Here is a 20,701-nt window from a genome sequence, read left to right on the forward strand (position 1 = left end):
GACCACATGAACTGCAGCACACCAGGCTTCCCTGTCCTTCACTATCTCCCGGACTTTGCTCAAACTCATTCGGTGAGGTGATGCCATGCAATCATTTCATTCTATGTCACCCCCTTCACCTCCTGCCTTCAATCTTTCCCAGCATCAGGGTCTTTTCCAATGAGTCTGCTCTTCACATCAGGTGGCCAAAGTATCAAAGCTTCAGCTTCAGCATCAGTCCCTCTAGTGAGTTGATTTCCATTAGGATTGACTGGTTTGATCACCTTGTTGTCCAAGGGACTCTCAAGAGTCTTCTCCAGCACCACAGTTTGAAAGCATCAATTCTTTGGCACTCAGCCTTTTTTATGGTCCAACTCTTACATCTGTACATGGCTACTGGAAAAAATATAATTGTCTTACCTGTCAGGAGAAAAAAAATCAAGCTTAAACTGCTAAAAAGAAAATTACCACCTACAAATTAATATGCTCTTCTGATTCCCTTAAATTATTGTGCTTTGTTTTCAGGAATGGAATTAGTTAGAAGTGAGAGAAAATCACTATGGGTGTTAGGATTTGGAAATAGGACTGGAGGTCTATATTAGTCCAGGCCCTTCAATGGGATTCATAGAGATGTGCAAGAGGGAATTTAATATGGCAACTGGGGCCTCTATGATCATGGAGGCTAAGAATGCCATGATCTGCCATTTGCAAACTGGAGACCCAGGAAAGCTGGCGGTCTAATTCTTTTTAAGGCCAAAGGCCTAAGAAACAGGGAAGCTGCTAGTGTTAGTTCGCCAAATCCAAAGGCCAAAGAACTAGGGGCTCCAATGTCTGAGGGCAGGAAAAGGTGGACACCAAGCACAAAGTCAGCAGAGAGCAAACCCAACCTTCTCGTGAGTTTTTGTTCTACTGGGGTCCTCACAGGATTGGTGAGGGTGATTGTTCTTCACTCTGTTGACTGGTTCAAATGCTCATTTCTTCCCATAACATCCTTGCACACACCACAAAATAAGGTTTTATCAGCTATTTGGGCATCCCTTAGCCCAGTCACATATTCATGGACATTAACAATCCCAGGGGCCACTCTGGACTCCCCAAAATTTTCTCTAAAAGTTTTTGACTGGCCTTTCCTATTAAAGTGCTGTGGCCCCCAGCTATCAGCATAGTGACTAGTCACTTAGCCAGGCACACTCCTTCAGCAGTTGACTAAGTCATTCCATGTCTCCTCAACTCTAAACCAACCCCAAGCTGCAGTTCCCCTGCATGTCCTTTTTGCTTTGTGTCTTTGCTAGCTCTTATAGAACATCTCCATCTCCTGTTTCATTTTGTATGTAAAAGTATATAACAAACCATCTGTCCCAACTCAGATTTCTTTTCTTTTCTCTCCTTGAGTACCCAGTCCCAAGGCTTTGTATCACTGGACCTGGATGTCAGTTTTAATGTCCATTCATTTAAGTCGGTAGGCCTCCCAAAGCTTTACAAATGTTAATTAAGCAAGAGAACACCCTCATGAAACAAGGATTATGGTCCTCATTTCACAGGTAAAAATCCAAACACACAAAGCTTGAGTGACACTGATGCCTGCCCATCATTTGAGAACCACCACTGATTTCATGGGAAGGACTGATGTTGAAGCTGAAACTCCAATACTTTGGCCACCTGATGCGAAGAGCTGACTCATTTGAAAAGACCCTGATGCTAGGAAAGATTGAAGGCAGGAGGAGAAGGGGAGCAGAGAGGATGAGATGGTTGGATGGCATCACCGACTCAATGGAGATGGAGTTTGGGTGCCGTCCATGGGGTAGCGCAGAGTCGGACACAACTGAGCAACTGAAATGAACTGGACTGTTGATTTCACTGCTGGGCATCACAATGCTGATGGCTGGGCTTGTGTGAGAGCCACTGCCCCACTATCCAGAAGATAAAAAGAGACGAGCAATTAGGACAGTGTCTGAACCGCGTTATACGCTCAGACTGCTCATTATTTACAGGCCTGCAGGACTTCCCATTTTCCTTTATTTTCTCACCATCCCTTCCCATGGCAGCCACTCAGTGAACAAGCAAAGAAAAGTCAAGGTGTGGCAAGACAAGGGTGTGTTTATTCTCATTACTTGGTCCTGAGATGCTGGTTTGGGGCAAAATAAATTTTTGTTTTGTATGATTCTCTCTCAGATTTAGGGCCCTGGGTCTCAGAAGCTGGTCTGTGGCCCCACAGCCTCAGAATCACCTGGATACCAGGGTTAAATGTATAGTTTCCAGGTCTCACTTCAAAGACACCAAATCAGTATTTTGGAAAGTGGGCCCAGAAGTCTGTTATTTTGACTGTGTGATTTTGTCATTTATTTCTTGCGTTTGAAAACCAGATTCGTGTTTTGTGAAATGTTACCTGTTTTAATGCTGTAATATGCTTGTGGTTTTCCAGTTAAAGATGTTCATCAGCAGAAATAAAAATGATTTAAAAAAAAAAAAAACTTCCATCCACCAGCATGGAGTTTCCTTTAAAATCTAAAAATACAATTACCACATGATCCATCAATCCCACGCCCAGAATATATCAGGAAAAGACGAGATCTCTGATTTGAAAGTATGCATGCCCCAGCGTTCACTGCAGCACTATTTACAGTAGTCAAGACATGAAAACAAGTTAAACGTACATTGGCAGATGAATGGAGAGAGATGGAATACTACTCAGTCATGAAAAAGAATGAAATAGCCATCTGCAGCAACATCAGTGGAGGCAGAGATTGTCGCACTAAGTGAAGTAAGCCAGACAGAGAAAGACAAATACCACACGATGTCACTTATATGTGAAATCTTTAAAAAAAATGATACAAATGAACTCATTTACAAAACAGAAATAGACTCACAGATATAGAAAACAAAGTAATGGGTACGAACGAGAAATGGAGGGGGATGGGTAAATGGGAAACTGGGATTAACAGATGCATACTTACACCGTTGTTCAGTCACTACGTCATGCCGACCTATATAAAAAACAAAGAACGAGGACCCACGACATAACCCAGGGAACGATATTCAATACAGTGTAGTAACCAATAATGGAAAATAATCTGAAAAACAATATATATATATATAATAACTCATTTTTCCAGACACCTGAAACTAACACATTGTAAATCTACTATACTTCAATGAGAAAATAAACAAAAAATATAACTTGAGTTTGAGAATTTCCTTATCTCAAAAATAATTAACTTCTCTCCTCTCTTTTAAAGTGCAACTCAGACCCGCCCCCAAACAACAGAAGGAAACACAGGGCCGAGGGCCCTTTAGTTTGGACCACTGATGTTTGAAACATCAGTGAGGCCTTGTCTCTCCAGCTTCCACGGGCCACGGGGTATCTGGTTGTCTTCCTTATTCGTTCCTTTACAGGACCTGCAGACTCTGAAAGCACGAATTTATACCAATGCCTCCAAACAGGCCCTCTCCGAGTAAATAAATGTTGGCTGCTTAGACCTTTCAGGTCTAAGTTAGTTCTAAGACCTTTCAGGCCTAAGATAGTTCTGCTGCTGCTGCTGCTAAGTCGCTTCAGTTGTGTCCGACTCTGTGCGACCCCATAGATGGCCTCCTACCAGGCTCCCCCGTCCCTGGGATTCTCCAGGCAAGAACACTGGAGTGGGTTGCCATTTCCTTCTCCAATGCAGGAAAGTGAAAAGTGAAAGGGAAGTTGCTCAGTCGTGTCCTGCTCTTAGCGACCTCATGGACTACAGCCCACCAGGCTCCTCCATCCATGGGATTTTCCAGGCGAGAGTACTGGAGTGGGGTGCCATTGCCTAACTACTATCATTTAGTTGTTAGACCTGAAGGGAATCTCAAATATGATCTAGTTCAGCCAACAGTTTATGCATGAAGACACAAGGAACCAGAGAGGCAGAGCAAGTAATTTAAGGCGGCACAGCTGAACAGGAGACTGGACAGAATTGGAAACCACTTCCCTATTTCTTCATCCACTGTTCCTTGCAGGAGAGCACGCTATCTCTGTATTCCAGTACAGACAGAGGCTTCTATTCTTGTCACGCCCTTCAGTCCTGGCTATTAAATTTTTTGAGCAATCACCCTCAATGTAAGTATTATTTTCCAAATTATATACATGTACCACTGTCAATCTAATCAGTAAATGCTATGAAAGGATAATATCATTTCCATAAACTAGAAAAGAAATATAAACAAAGCACAACTATTTTCCACCGTCATCCTTCAGAGGATGCTAAGCAACCTCTTTCGGAGATTGTTGCATCAGGACCTGAATTCAGCTTCTCAAAGAAGAGTGATAAGTACTTAAAGAGCTCACAGAAAAATGATTTCTAACTGATAATTGCCGGCTTTATTACCTTTAGAGACCACTGAACTACTTTAAAATGCCAGCTTATCAAAAAATCATTTCTAACTCTTGTTCTTTGCCTCCTTGATGGACGCAAAGCTGAGATCTCTATTTAATGCGTGGTTTTTCTCACCTATGGAGTAATCCAAGGTGACCAACCGTCCTGACACCACCTCACTAGTCAGGAATTACAAATGACTGTCGTCCCAGTAAGATTGTGTCGCTATTTAAATTGCTTCTCTGCTGTATTTTTAAGAGAGTGCCTCCAAGGTAGCTGGGGATGACCTTCTTCAGGTGTGGCAGCAGGAAGCTCCAGCTGAGAATGCGGTGTGGGAAAGTTCTCCTGAAACATCAGTGAGCTGCCTTGCACCCTCTTCCCTGGGAGAGGAGGAGAACCCTGGAGGGCATGTTAGTGGCCAGTCTCCTTTCTGGAACTGACCAGGCTTCTGCTCCGACACTGGCCGACTCACTGCAGGGCCTCTTCTCCACTCACAGGGTCGGCCACCTGTGCTCCCTGGTGAGTCCCCAGAGGCCCAGCCCGGAGATCTCCGGTACAGCCTCACTTCTGACTTACTCCTGCAGCACACAAGAGAGGAAGTGCCAGGTTCTGGGGACCCAGGACCCCACAAGGCAGCAGGGTCCCTGCCCTCGCAGGGTGACGGCCTGAGGCATTGCCTGCGATGACTGAACTCTTTCTAGGAGCCAAGGACCACGTGGTGTTCTGATGACCACGTGCACGCCCGAGCGCTGCTGTACCACTCGGAGCAAGACCAGGCACGTGGCACCGTGGTCCCTACTCCAGGGATGCACGGCATAAAGACAGGAAACCGGGCTCTCCAGGCTGCAGGGTGGGGGCTCCCACAGACACGCTGAGTCCCTTCTGCTCTGGTTTCATCTTGGGGTGGGGGGGTGGGACGGAGAAGCAGGGTGACCATGTGGAATTACCATTCACATAGGAACTGGAAGAGAAAGGGCAGGAATCCCAACCAGACCTCTGGGCCGCCTGGGATCACCCCTGGGCCAGCTCTTGACTTCAAGGACCTTTCTCCGCAGATGTTTTTACAACAACTAAAATATGAAATGTCCCCAAGAGTGCCCCTGGCCTTCTTCCCCCTTCTCCACTCCCATTAATGTCACACCAACCAAGCGAAAAATCAGATTTACAGACTCTACTGTTTCTCTTCCCGGACTTTTTTTTTTTTTTTTTCTTCCCTTTAATCCAAACACAACCAAATTCCTTTATTCCTCGTGCTGTATTCATCTTCCCGCTCCCTCACCCTCGGAGGTCACCTCCCCTCTGCCAGCTGCCTCCCTCCCCCAGCTCAGGGTCCCCAGCCTCCTGGGTCATTCTGGGCTTTTCAGGGTGACTGACCATCTGGTCTACCCCAAGGCTCTACTCCGAGGACTCTCCAACTTGCTTTGCTTCATGCTACACTTACTTGGCCAGGCCTCTCCTCTCCTCCCCCTCACCCACCATGCCCGTCACACAGCCCAGAGGCCTTCCTCCACATCTCTGGATCGTACAGACTTGGATCAAAAAGATGCATCTTAGCCTCCTAACCCAAGCCTCTCCACTGGGGGCCACACAGAGCTCTCTTTCGGTCTCTCCAGCTTGCCTGTGTGGCCCCCGCCCCCAAGCAAAGGCTCTTTACTTGTATTAACTAACTCCTGCTAGATTTTGTTCCAAAAACTTTTTTTTTTTTAATAAAACACTAGCACGTGGAAAGGGCTTAGGCAGAAGTGAATCTTCTAGAACCTTCTGGTTTGATTTAAAATGACGTTGAGTAGAAATATTTAAGACGTGATCTCATACTCCCCAGCCTTGTTAAATAGGTCACAAATGAGCACCGTTTAAACACGTTTTTCATGGCTCACTGTCACTATTATAAACACTGATTTTTGTAATGTGATAGGACACAGTGACACATTCAGAATCACCTGAGTGCAGCTGTTTATACTCTCACGAGATGACCCCAGAGTTTTGAGCTATTAATATGTGTGTGTCTTTATAGATTCCTTATTAATCTGGCTTCTCTCCCTCCCACTTCTTTCTTCTCCTCCTCCCCCTCCTTCTCCTTCACTTCTGCTTCTTTAGGTCCTGAATTCACTCCACTAAGCTTGTGACTTTTGCCATTCGACAAGTTAGAAAATCAAAATTTTACCTATAAGGGACAAAATAGGAATGAATAGCATTTGAGGACCCCTTCGTTTTGAGATGACATCTACCAACTGAAATAAGCCTTGATTTAACACGACAGTGAGGAAGGCTGTGCTGGGGACCAGGGTCCCTGAAGAGTTATTTCTTGGCAAAGGAGTCCTGACACATCTGAGAGTTGAAGATGAATGTGGGATGCTGTGCCATCCTAAAGCTGTAAGTATCTACAAATGCAAAGTCATTCTCAAACAAATCTTTGATGTAGATGTTTCTTAAAAATGAATCTAAAATTTCAGAGGGTAAAGCCAATGTCCTGTGTGACTGTGGAAATGCTTGACATTTCTTTCTTTCCCTCTTTACCATTTTTGAAAACTTATTTTACTTTTGTGCATTTGACTAAACTCTTTAATTTTCCAATATTTAACATGCTATCCTCACTCTGGCTATCTGGACTGCTTTTGGTTGTTCTCACTGGGTTAAAACACAGATGCTCTGAAATAATCCCAAAGAAATAGGGGTTTATTTGGTTTCGGTTTGGCCACATTTAAGAGAAAATCTGTGTAACCGCCACCTACTCAAACCTGAGCTCTGGTTGGGGTGATCTGGCAGGCTGGTCAAGGACTCTGGAATTCCGTTTCCCTCTGCTTCAGGCTCATACCTGTGGCTCCAGCCATCACATCTCCATCCCAAATGGAAGGAGCCTTTGCAGAATGGCATGTGACCATCCCATATGCCTTCCTGTAAAGGTGTTTTCCTGGAGGTCTCACTGAGCTGGCCTGAGCAACATCTCCCTGCTCAGAACCATGTCACAGGGCACCTCTCTGCAAGGGATGCTAACTTTCCAGCTGGTCTTATTGTGATTCAAACCAAAGTGTGCATTTTAGTAAAGAAAAGTGGACAATCAACTATTGAGTAGACCGCCAGCGTCCACTGATTTCTGTGGTTAACCCCACCGAACTGGGCCTGCAGCCACCAGGGCACCTCCTCCAGGCACTGGAGTTCCATCTAAGGAGTCACAGGATTCTCCCTCAGGATTTCTCTGCCTCCCATGTCTGCTTCTCAGTTTTCCCCTTGTTTTTGGCCTCCTTCTAGCTACAGTGCCTACTCCAGCCATGCGAGACCTTCCCCACCTCTATCCAAATCCTGCAGAGAAGTCAGCAGATCTATGTGTTTTTCAAGCCCAAATTTGAGGAAGATTCTATTAGTTCAGCTTAACTCTTGAGAGAGATAGAATGAGTTCCAGGTTTGAAGCAAGCCTTTCATCCATGAGTGATCTGTTTTGTTTTTTGGGGGGGAGGTTTGCTTGTGTTTTGTCTGTTTGTCAAGCTGCTTGGTGGCTTATGGGATCTTAATTCCCCAACGAGGGATCGAACCTGGGCCTCAACAGTGAAAGCATAGAGTCCTAACCACTGGACTGCCAAGGAAGTCCCCATGAGCTATCCTTTAGTTTGAGGACCTCTAGGCCAAATTAACCTCAGTCAGGGGCCCTGAGAAAGACAAGGTCTTTAGATCCAGCTGAAAAGGGGAATATACTAAAGTTAGCAGAAGTAGCTAATGATGGGTACTCCAAACGATTGGCACCTATGATGTGTAAACTCAAGCTAAATATACACTGGTGATTATTTCATAGAAAGAGACATTAAAACGGTGAATCTTACCCCTCCTCATTTTTTTCAGTCTACTCAGTGTATGAGACTATGATGAGATCTAGCTTTCTGTCTGGGCACAGAGGGAAGTCTGTAGCTATGCAATTGTTCTGTGAGATGACAAAATGTAAAGCGATAGGACCTCCCCTGCTAAGGCCGTATTCCATACCCACGAGTCTCAAAAGGTCAAAGTGCATCGCATTTTTAATGAAGTTATATGGGCTTGACCTAATGTCAAAATCAGGATTCAGTGATGGCCCATTCACCAGCTATACATATCATAAAAGTATTTCCTTTCACGGAGAACCAGTGTAGCTTCCAACAAGAATGTCATTCATCCTTGAGTCCAGGGTTACTGTTTCTACTGTCCTTTACAGATAAGCTATCACTGAGGTAGGGGATATCTCCTCTTCCTTTCACTCCTGGCTAGATTTAATGGGACACTCGCCAAGCCAGAGTTTTCACATTTTATGCTTTCCTACCAGTGATATTTTAGCCATAGATGTCTCTTCAATAATTTAAATGCAGAATTATTTTTTTCCTGTTTTTATGAAACCCACATCTTGAAAGTCAAGGAGTATAACAAACAGCACAAGGAGTCACAATGAGGAATTTGAAACACATTCAGGATCCTTTAGTAATTAATTGCAAGGAATGTTTATGCCAGGTATCATTCACACAGGGTCTATTTTTTTTGTTTCCTTTAAAATATAAGTAAACTAAAATTCTACCAAAGTGAAAAACATCCTAGGATATTCATGAAGTGAACACATTGACTATATTTTCTAATGATGAGACTGAGTTGTCCTTTGGTTTGTACTGAGAACTGGTTTAACTAAGCACTTATGTGTGGTTGTGTTAGTTGTGCACTTGAAAATTTGTTACAATACAACACAAACATTTCTACAAAAGCAAATTTAATATACAACAAACACTCACCATGTAAACACATCTTTAAAAAATCTGGTCATAGTTCCAAGGATCACTTACAGGCTTCCATAAAAGTATTTTATATCAAGAATCTCAATACAGAATGATTTCTATGTCAAAATACATTTACGCTGTAAATTGTTATAGAAAAGAAAAAGACACAGAGAAACGGAGTTTGCTGGTACTGAATTCAACAGCAACTGCCCCTGATAATCTTCCTTCATTTTCTACTTCAAGCATTTCTGACAACACATGTCCATCTACCCTTCTATAGTCTATGCTTTGACTCACTCAGTTGACCAGTTAAAAATCTCAAGACATTACTATCATGCTTATTCGCAACATCAGCAGCTCTCAAACCTGCCCAAAGCATTTCTGGGGGCCTGTTCCTCTCCGGGCTGACACTCAGAACTTTCCAGAGCCTGTCCATGGTATCAGTATGGAGGACCACACATTAGAAACTCAGCAGTAGTTATCAAGATGCAAAACAGGAAAAAAGCCACATGAAAACCACAAGTGCAGATCAATCACACAATTTTATTAGAGTCTTTTGAACAAATGTATTCCTCTGTGAAAAACTCTTGCAAAAGAGACATTGGGGTATACTATTTTCAACCCTGAGCAATAGCGCTGCATACCAAGGGGGTGGGGCGAGAAGCTGGTTCCATTGAAACACCAAGCACAGCCACTGATATGCTCTATGTGATCAGGTTTTTACAAAAAAATACATAGTTTTCAATAAATAATGCTTAATTTTACAACTTTGATACAGCAATGTCATACACCGTTTTAACACACGAAACTGCATGCTAGACAGGGTACAGAAGACAAGACTTCGCCATGCATTTTCTTTTCCCCTTAGTGCTATCAGACATCCTCCAGCGCCCGGCCTCAGGGAGCAGTCCCCTCTGTTTCACAGCCTCTGGTCGTGCGCTGGCATGCAAACTCTAAAAAAGGTTCCCCCCCCTCCGCAAACCACTCAGACTTCTAAACAAAAGGGTTTCTTTTTAGCTTTCCTGCTCCCAAACCTGGAGTGGCTCTGAAAATACAGACTTGGGCAGCGTCCTGCTGGAAACTGCTCTGGGTGTCAGGTGGCCCCGTCCTGGTGGCCTCCAGGGAGCGCTGTTACGCCACCACCACTAGGAGCCCCACATTGGAACAGCAGGCTCCTTCCTAAAACAGTCCGTTCCAGAAAAGGGTGTCATGGAACAAATGCCAAAGACTCTTAAACCCACCACATATGTACAAGAGTAAAAATAGACAAAATGGGAAATTAAGGGTAATGGCATAGAATGTTTTGCCCGATGTGATCCAAGGGCACTGTGTTTCTGAATAGAAGCTGGATGAAGAAATGTGTGTCAAGAGGGCCCTTTGTCAATATCTATTTGATCAAAATTCTTTAGGTTGCATATTAGCAATATTTCCAGTGGCTTTTTTTTTAATAACGAGGAAATATAATAGGTCTAATAAAATAAGGTCAGCGTCAAAGTCACTTCAAGGACCCTACAGTGAATTTTGTTTTTACGCATTTTCCAACAGCTTGTCATACTGCTCTGTTGCGTCATTTTCACAGCAGAGAAAATCCACGTCTATGTGACTAAGTAAAAGAAGCTTGATCAAACATTGAGAAGGAAGCCTCACGTCTGCCCATCCAGGTTGTCTCAATTCACCGATCGCTCATGTCAAAACACATCTCCACTTGACCATATTGCTCTTAGTGGTTCGTTTTCTCTACAGAGAAGTGATCCATTTGCAACAGAAGTTCCCGGGTCATGTAAAACAGTCCTGTCTGTGCACTGGCAGAGGTATTGAATCTTCTCGGAGTATCTCTACCCAATAAAATTATTACTTTTATACATGGAACATTATGAACTTATGTGTCCCTTTGTAAGCCATTGTATACTTTCTGCACTTTTGTGCTTTTACTGAGTATAAAAATAGGTCTCCTTTAAACTTCTGTTTAAGTTCACTAAAAAACTACTTGTTTGTGAAATTCTCTTAAAAACTCACTGCATCCACATGGAAGAGATAAAACTAATTAGGCAGCTAGCTGATATAGGTAGTGTTAAAAAAAATAACTACAGTGAAAAAAGGAAGAAAAAAAAAAAGCTATGTTAGGATTCAAGAAAACAGCCAGTAGCAAGCTAAAATGGAAGAGAACTGAGTTTAAGAAATTGCGTTTAATCTTTTTTATTGTGATTGAAAATGAGGGCTCCACAGAAAGGGGGAAGAAAAAGGAGTTATCAAAGAGCAGACTTTGCCAGATCATCAAATGAAAGGGGGTGTGGCAGAAAAAATCCAATAAATGAACAGTGAGAAAGGACCAATGATTAAACTAGCCAGATGGCTGAAAAGCACGTCTAAGAGTCATTACATGGAGACGGTTACTTTGGGAGCTTGTGAATTCCCGTGTTAGATACATAAGGCTCAGTCTTGGTATTCTTACAGGCCTAGGCTATACAAAGGGTATTTGAAACTGACATTCCTAATGAAATTTTATAAAATTTGGCCCTTACAATAACTGAGAAATATCCTGAAAAATCTTCCCTGAAGCTGTAATAAAGAAAGTTTCTTATCTACTGATAAAATTGACAACTCAGTAAACTATTTTTGCTGGTCATCCTACATAAGAAAAAAGCACAAATATATTGGCCTCAGAAATCTGTTAAAAGCAGGGGACCACAGTAAAAGAGTATAAAGATTCTATAAATGGGAGAGTCCAAGAAAACCTCTCTATAAAGTGTTCACAAGGATACATATGCCCATTAGAAGAAAAAGTAAGAATATACATATTATTAATCATATCAGAGAATAAAAAAGTTAAGATTGATATAATATATTTATATTGAATGACTACTTTAAAAAAGAGCAACTTATTTGCTTTATTTCTCAGATTACTTTCAAAAGTCATTTAAATTCTGAAGAGAAAAACAAGCGTAAGTTTCTCAAAGTGTACCAATAGCAAATGACTCTGGTTCCAACTCCCAGAGAAGGGAAAAACAAGTCTTGCTGTTTGAATCTTTTTCTTTCTCAAAGAAAAAAAAAAAAAAGAACCCTAAGTGATCCTGACTGCTATATACATGCATATTTAAATCACTTCCTCTCAATTAACATTAAAATGAAACATCTCTGCTCAAAATGGTTTTAATGATTTTTCCCCCCAAAGGATCTAACAAATAATTTGCCCTGTGACCGTAGTCATTCATAACATACATATTTGCAAAGCACAGTTTAAATACACTGCCTTCATTAGCATTATATATTTTTAATAAAAGGATGCATATCAGAGTGTAAAAACTGGAAGATTATTTCCACAGTTTAAAGAATAAGAGAATGCTGGTTCAAGTTCTTTAAGATGGAAATCTTAGTAAAATGCCATCCTAAATCTGTGAACAACTTACAAACAGCAGGATACCCACTGACTAAGCTGCAGTGCACTAGGCATCCCTCCCCCCTCCCCCCTTACTATTTAAAAATATTCTGTCAATGCTTAGTTCAAAATAAGACTTACTTAAGAGACCAAAAAAATGCAATTAAACTTTTATTGAAGACTATCCAGTGGCAAGAATACCTTGTGTATTATATTATGTTTTAGACATTCAATAAAGAATTAAGAATGAATTTCACAATGCATTCATCAAAACAGCCTTAAATATTGTTAAAAGCGCATTCAAGCGCCTGTCCTGAGTTCTAACAGGTTTTTAATTTTAGATCGCCGATCTCTATTTTTTCTTCTTCTTCTTTTACTATCAAGAACTTAGGCTACATAGCTTTTTGAAAATTTTCATCCAGACTATGCTTTTCCATTCTGAAGCCAAATCATTACATGTTACTACTGCAGAGTTTCTACCTCACCACAGAAAATGTCCGATTCATCTATGATTGAAACATAAAATACATGCAAAGTTTTCAGGTTTTCCAAGTACATCGACTCAATTTTATGAATGGGTTTGTGTTTTCAACAAGTTTTAGAACTGCAGCAGAGGGCCACCACGTAAAATTCCCAGCACAGAGAAGCGTCAATTGTAAACCGCTGGTTCAATTACTCGTGGCTAAAATAAATGTCCCACCAACGACTACATCAGTCTTATCATTTGGGAGGGGGGGTTGGGGGGGGAGGTAAACAATTCCAGAGATCCAGTTCTAATGTTGAGAACCTTGTTATTTAACACCCTCAGCCCTTTCTCCTCCCAAGTGTTCTACGGAAATCTGATGATTCCTAGAAATGAACAGCCACAGAAAAGAAATGTGTCCATCTACGGCCAAAGTTTGCTGGCTTCGCATCCCAGGGGGTAGGGGCCGGGGTGGAGACTCGCCGAGAAGAGGAGGGAGGCCTGGGGAGGCCAAACAGGCAGGGACGGGGCCTTAGAGGCAGGGGAGAAGGAGGCCAGGCTGGAAGGGTGCCCACGCGCCCCTGGCCTAGCAGCTCCCGGCAATGCGTGGAGCATTCATCTCGACAGCATCTCAATAAAAACGGAGACCAAACCTTGGTAAATCATTGCAGTAAGTGACCAAGAGTAGTGGTGATTTTGCACCTAGTTTCAATGAGCCACTGCAAACCTCCCCTACTGCAGGCGCCCGCTCTCTCGGAGGCAGAGCTTGAGGTTGGCGCTCGGGCCTCGGCGCGCCTCCGCGCAGCCTCCCTGCCTCCCTCGGCGCGGCCCCCGGGGAAAGACGGGTCGAAGGCACCGAAAGGGCGCAGGGCCAGGGGCGCGCGTGCCGGGCGGCGCTTGCCAGCCGGGCCCGCCGCGAAGACTCCGTGACACAGGCGGCCGGGTCTGGGGAAACGAGAGTGGGGTAGCGGGAGTCGACGGGCCAGGCAAACGGTGCCCCTCACGGAGAACTCGGCAGGAGCCGAACCACCTAGGAGCCCCCCCGCCCCCGGCCATCTCCAGGACGGCCCTGGAGCCGGCGCGCGACCCTGGAGCCGGGGGCCCGGGCGGGCTTTCCGGCTCATCCCCGCAGCTCGGCGGCCTCGCGGCCCCGGCGCGGGTCTTCTCGCGCGTCTCCAGGCCCCAGGGCGCGGCGCCGAGGCGCGCGCGTCGTCCGCGCGGAGAAAGCCAGGCGCCTAGGACCCGGGGCCATGTCTTTGGGGTCCCCGGCCGCTGCCCAGGCGCCCTTGGTTACACGCACCAGCCGCACCACCCCCGCTCTGGGCCAGCTCCTCCCGCACAGACTCTCCGGTGGCCGTGCCCCGTTCCTCCCGCCGCCCTAAGCCAGCCTTCCGCGCGCTCCTTCCCCAGCCTCGGGCCCGCCGCGCCCCGCTCTCCCGGCGACGCCGAAAAGAGACTCAACACCGACCGCCACGCCCCAGCGCCGGTCACCGCTCGCGGTCCAGAACTGTAGCAGCGCTTCCCACCAGCTCACAGGCGGACATGCAGCGTCAAGGAGAAAAAAAAAAAAAATTCAAAATTGGAAACGGCTGTCCCCCGCCTCTAAGGAGGGAGAACAGCGAGCATCCGCGCGCGCCCAGCGCTGGCCACCCAAAGGGCGCGGGTTACCGCGAAGTGCAGCTCCGACGCGGCCCCTCGCCGAAAAGGCTGACCCCCGTCCGGCCCGGTGCCCGCGGCGCCCGCCCGCCGTGCGGATGGGCAGGGAGAGGAGGGTGGGACTCGCGGAGGAGGTGAGCAAGGAAATGGGGTTGCAAAGGGGGAAGTGAAAGGAAGGCCGAGAGAAAAGAATCCTCCGCCCCGGGTTTGCCTAACCAGCCACCGAAAAAGAGAAGCGAGGAATTGGCCAGACATTTAGCACTTCCAGCCGAAGCCCGGAGAATATGGGATTCGCTCCGGCCACCTTCCCACCCGCGCGCACAAGGGCCTCCTCTCTGAATGCCCTGCGACAACACCACCGCCAGTAGGACTTCCATAGAGACCATGGGCGATGCGAGTTTCTATCAGTTCCAGCTGATTTATTAAAATTGTCAAGATACAGACTTCCAGCACCAAAAAAAAAAAAAAAAAAAACAGGCAATGATGTAGACAGTGCATTGAGTCTGCTTTGCCACCATTTGCTACAAAATACGCAGATGGTCTGTACTTTATTTAGATTATATTGCACAAAATGAGAAACTTTTTAAACTATGTGCCTTTTTCTTTTTGCTAAAAATCGAGAATCCAGTTTCAAACCTTCCATCTGGGGCCCCATCCACATATCACAGCGTATGAGATACATAAAGTCCTACTATAGTACAGTACATATACAATCTTTAAACTAAGATAACAGCTCTGAGGTCTATATCACCGTTTTCAATAAATCTTTACCTACAAATATTGAACAAATCTCTACTATAGCTGTACAAAAAAAGTTTGCTTTTTTTTTTTTTAAACCACAAGGCCTTTAGATGCAAGGATTATTTTAAAATTTTAATCCTTTTTAAACCAGGACATAACGTACCAACATACTTGCATGCTAAAAAAAAAAAAAAAAAAAAAGAGGAAAAAAAGAAATCAAAAGGGAAGAAGTGCCTGAAAGTCTTACTGAAAAAACACAGCAAGAATGTTCCCTTTTCACTGTACAAAAATACGCCTGAAAATATATTAATTTTTAAAAAAGACTGAGGTCTGTTATGTATCAAAAATGTTTCAATACCTTTTGTACTGAGGTCTAGGCTGCCTGGTATTCAATCAAGGAGGTATAAGGGAACAAGTTACCAAAAAAAAGTTGGCAAGTAGAAATCACATTTGTAAAACCATAAACAATTTGATCTGAAAAGTAAACTCTGATCTTAAGTCAGTTCACAGTTTTTTTTTTTTGTAAGCGTTTGTACAGTCTGCATTTTTTCAAGCTCCCTGCAGTTTTGTTAAGAATCGGATGCATAGAAGACATCAGTTTTCTCCCTCCAAAAAAATAAAATTAAATTAAAAAATTTTGCCATGGTCCCTTTTTTGTTTTTGTGTTTGTTATTTTTTTAAAAAAAAAATTCACCAGTTCTTAAGATCTCTTAAGAAAAAAATAAAATAAAATAAAATAAATCTCCAACCAACTCCCCAGTTGTGCTGCCAAAGGGTCCTCTGCAGGCGTCTTCCAGACTTCAAAGACCAACAAGCTTCAAACAGCGCCTTCCGGAGCGGGTCCTCGTTGCCCTCCCCCGCCCCGTCCCCTCCGCCTTTGTTGCCATCGCGAATTTCAGGGAAAAAAAGAAACAGTAATTACAAAAACACATTTGGGGGGGTGGGGATCACAACTCCAGACTAGGTATGCAACTACCTTGAGACACGATCAAGAAGGGAGAGGAGGTTGGGGGGGGAGGACAAAAAAAGGACAGGAAAAATGTTTCAAAAACTACTCATTTCACTTTAACTCCACCAAAATTTTCAGCATCTTTCCAATTTCTTTGTGTCACGACATCATATCAACATCAGCATCTTCTTCTCGCCCCTCCACCCTACCGCCATCACCGTCGAAACCAAAACCTTGTATCATCATCAGCATCATCACGACCACCACGACTTCCTCCCAAGGAACCCTGCTCTGCACCCGCCAGAGAAAAAAGAGCGAGAACGGGGCGCCCCCACCCCACCCCTCCTCTCAATACGTGAACACCAGGTCGGAGAAGTTCGCCTCCAGCCAGTCCCCCGCGATCATCTCGCTCAGCTCGGGCGTGCAGTAGTCGGGGAACTCGAAGTGGGAGCCCAGGCTGCCCTCGCTGAACGAATCCAAATCCTTATCCACCAGCGACAGGGACAGGTTCCCGGCCGCCGCGCCGCCCCCCAGCTGTTGGTCGCCGGCGCCGTGCGCACTTTGGGAGAAATTCAAGCTCAGGTCGAACATCAGGTCGTCGGCGTCCTCGCCGCCGCTGCTGCTGCTGCTGCTGCTGCCGCCGCCACCGCCGCCGCCGCTGGACGAGGAGGACGAAGAGGAGGTGGACACGGAGCGCGCGGACGCGGGCGAGAGCGCGGGCTGCGCCAGCGGCGGCGGGTGTTGCTTGGTGATGTTCTTGAAGCTGTAGTAGAGGCGGCTGCCGCCCCCCGCGCCCGAGGCCGCGCCGGCCCGCACCTCGTCGTACAGGCTCGCGCCCTCGGGGGACTCGGCCGCGCTGCTCAACGTGGGGCTGGCGGGCACTTTCGCGACGCTGTAGCGTCTCAGCAGCGGCGGCGGCGGCGGCTGCTGGCCCGGCGGCTGCAGGAGCTGCGCGTGCGGCGGCGGCTCGTCGTCGTCCTCGTCCGCCTCCTGCTTGATCCGCAGTTGCAGCTCGTCCTCGTCGTCCTCTTCGTCCTCGTCGTCGTCCAGGAATACGCACTTGACCGTCTTGCCCGCGCCGCTCACGCGCAGGCTGCCCAGCACGTAGTCGTCGCCCGCGCCGCCGCCGCCGCCGTCCCCGGGCTGCGCCGCCTTGCCCGCGCCCGCCTTGGCGCCGCCGGCCGCCGGGGCCGCGGGGGCCTTGAGCTTGCCGCATTTCTTGCTCGAGCCCTTGGAGGTCTTGGCGCCGCCGCCCGCGCCCGCGCCCGCGCTCCCGCCGCCGCCGCCGCCCGCCGCGCTCTTCTCCGGGCTCTGGCCCGCGCTGGGCTTGGCCGACGGGTCCATCTTGGGCTTTTTCCGGGGCCGGTACTTGTAGTCGGGGTAGTCGGCCATGTGCTTGAGCCGCAGCCGCTCCGCCTCCCGGATGAACGGGATCTTCTCGCTGTCCTTCAGCATTTTCCAGCGCTTGCCCAACCTCTTGGAGATCTCGGCGTTGTGCATGTCCGGCGACTGCTCCATGATCTTCCTGCGCTCTATCTTGGACCACACCATGAACGCGTTCATAGGCCGCTTGATGTGGCCCGACGCCGTCTTGCACCAGTCCGGGTCGCTCTCGTCCAGGGCCACCGGGCTGCAAGCCATGAATTCGCCCTCCTCCGTGTCCAGCGCCTCCCGGGGCAGGTTGCTCTCCGCTTCCAAGCTCTCGGCCTGCTGCACCATGATCCGCGGCGGGGCTGGGCGCTCCCACCCGGGCCGCTCGGTCTCCTGCGGGGCTCCCCCTCCCCCGCTCGGCCCTCCACCTTCCCGGGCAAGTTGCAAAGTCCTGGGCACCCCGCGTCCGCGGCTCCCCCCCCCCCCCCCGCCCCCCCTTCCAGTCTGCACACAGTGGCTGCGGCGACTCGGGGTCGCCCGCGCGCGGGGCAGCTGCGGCCCGCGACGCGAGAGGAGGCGGCGGCGGCGGCGGTGGTCGGAGCAGCCCGGGGGACCCCCTCTCTCTCTCCGGCTCCTGGCTCCCGCCGCGAGCGCCGGACCCCACGCAACTCCCAGGCGCGCGCGCGCTCCTTCTGCAAAAAGTTGAGGGCTCTCTCCCAACTAGTTATCAGGGTGTCATCGGGGTGACGTCACCCCGCGGGCCAGCCAATGGCCGGGGCCGGCTCCGCCCCGCAGCCTTGATTAACTCGGCAGCCCCGCCCCGTCCCCGCCCCCGGGCTGCAAAGATGGGGTGGGGGAGGGGGAAGAGGAGGCAGGTCTCGAAAAGTGTTCTTAAAAAAAAAAAAAAAAATTCGTGTGTGTGCACCGAGGCGCCCCTCTCCCCGGTACGCTCGGGAGCCGCGCCCGTCCCCGCGGGAGGGCCGAACCGAGCCAGTCCCAGCGTCGGAGCGAACCGACCACACCGGGTCCGGGGAGGGGCCCGGCGCCCCTTTGTGCCCAGTCCCCCACCACCCACCCACCCCGGAGGCCGGTCGGGGTGAGCCGGCCAGGCGCGCTCCCTCCCTGCGGGCGCACGCCCGGGCACGCGCACAGCCCGAGCGGGCGGGGGCAGGGGCGAGGATCGGCGGTCGGGCCCCCGGGGGTGGAGGGTGGAGGAGGGGGAGGGTGGGCGCCGCTGCTGCTGCTCCCCCGAGGGGCGCGGGGAGCCCGCCGAGCCCCCCGGCCGACGGCAGGTGGCGCTTGGACACAACCGCCTTTCCCGGGCACGTGGGCGCTCCCCTCCTTTCTCTCCTTTTCTCCAAGGCCGAGACATCCCTAAAAAGCCCGACCGGCGGGAGCCCCCCGCCCCGGTTGGCGCTTTCAGTTTGGCCGTTTTTCCGCGGCTGTCTCCCCTCCTCCCCGCGATGGGACGCGCCGCACGGTGTGCGTTTGGCGGCGCCGGGCCCCTCTGCGCCCCGGCCCCCAATGGAGGCCGGAGTAACGGTCCGTGGGGCTCGGCCCGGCCGGTCCTTTGGCCGGCGATCGGGCCCCTTCCCCGGGCTGGTTCCAAACACGATCCGGACGCATAGCTGCGTCTCAGCCCTGCAGCGCGCCCGGCGCCCTCCCATCTCCCCTTCCTTTGTCCCCTCCCCCCTTCCTTTGTCCCCTCCCCCCTGTCTCGCCCCCCTACCCCCCAGGGTCCCCCCGCCTCCCCAGAGCAGCCTTGTCCTGAAATCGAGCAAGGAGCTAGCGCGCCTTCTGGATCACTCGCTAGTGTAGCTGAACAACCCAGACCCAAGAGAAAACGGGAGCACCCCAAGTTTCAAGTCGAAATATTCCCTCTTTTCACATGGAAAGGTGGGACCGACCGCCCGGAGGACCGGAACACGGCGTGCAGGCCAAGTTGATGTCCCAGCCCCGCGCCCCGTCTGTCTCGCGCCGCTCCTTCCGAAGCCGTGTTTCTTTGTGTGTGTATGTTTGTTTGGTTCCTGTTAACCATCCCTGGATATTCTGGGGGCAATTAAGAGGACACCGCCGCTTCTTTTCCAGTCTCTGTCGTCATCCCGGTCTCCACAGCCTCCAGGCGTTGGGAGCTGGCAACTTTGAACAGTTCCCGAGATACCGCCCTGAGGATTTCACAAGAAAAGTCAGCTGCTTAGGACTAGTAAAATTAGCCAAACCTGCTTCCTTTCAGGTGCTCTGTTTGCGAGAAAAAGACTGCATTACCTAAGCACTGCAGCTTGTCTGACGTCTTTAGTAACAGGGTACCATTTTTTTCACAGATGCTTTTTTTTTTTAATCATCGTGGCCATACCCTCCCCCCTTCGTCCATCCTAAAGAAAAAAAAAAAAAAAACATTGCATCAAATACTTGTGATATTCAGGCCAATAAAACTGGCAGTTTATTTTTTAAAGGGCCAGAGGGACCGAAAGAATTGACAGTCTCTCTTATGGGTTAACCTGAAATCTGGAGACGTCTGAAACCCAAAGCAGTGTGTGGAAATTCATCTCCCCGCCCCCCTCACTGCATCTTGTGTTTCTCTAGCCTCACAGGTTTCCCAGCTATTCCAGTCGTTGGGAGCACCACAGGAGGGTGGGGTGGACTGGGTGGCGGCCCTACCCCGGCTGCAACCCCACACTTTAGCTGAAGGGCTTGAAATAATTTAGCTCCTTGCAATATTTTCAGGCAAATTAGGAAGGCACCTAGCATTTTAGAAAGAGAATGAATTTGAAAAATCTTTGCAAATTCAATATTTATGTACATTTTCCACTAAATAACAAAAAATCAGGTTTAACTTCTTACTTAATATTTTACGTGAAAACACTTTGGGCTTTTATTTTCTCGTTTCTCTTTGCCTTTGTTACAGAGACTCCTAAAATCTATCCTTGGGAATATACAAGTAAGCTGCATTCATATTCTTAAAGCATCTTTTTTTTTTTCAATTTTTTAAAATTAGGTTTTATCTTAGAATGAGAATTATATGAGGGCTGTAAAATAATAGGATTTATTCTCACAGTGTGGTGATCTTCTTAGAGGAAATGTAAAATTTACTTTTTCAAA

General features: G+C 48.0%; 1 protein-coding gene across 1 annotated transcript; it reads right to left on the minus strand.

Annotated features, from left to right (window-relative positions):
* Nucleotides 1-9,569: 9,569 nt before the first annotated feature.
* SOX11 (SRY-box transcription factor 11) lies at nt 9,570-18,014 on the minus strand. Its single transcript, XM_040225026.1, has one exon. It carries the CDS (start codon nt 17,948-17,950, stop codon nt 16,580-16,582), a length of 1,371 nt encoding a protein of 456 aa, XP_040080960.1. The 5' UTR covers nt 17,951-18,014; the 3' UTR covers nt 9,570-16,579.
* Between the last annotated feature and the right edge of the window lie 2,687 nt (nt 18,015-20,701).

Source organism: Oryx dammah, unplaced genomic scaffold, assembly GCF_014754425.2.
Source record: "Oryx dammah isolate SB20612 unplaced genomic scaffold, SCBI_Odam_1.1 HiC_scaffold_25, whole genome shotgun sequence".
NCBI classification, from domain to species: domain Eukaryota; kingdom Metazoa; phylum Chordata; class Mammalia; order Artiodactyla; family Bovidae; genus Oryx; species Oryx dammah.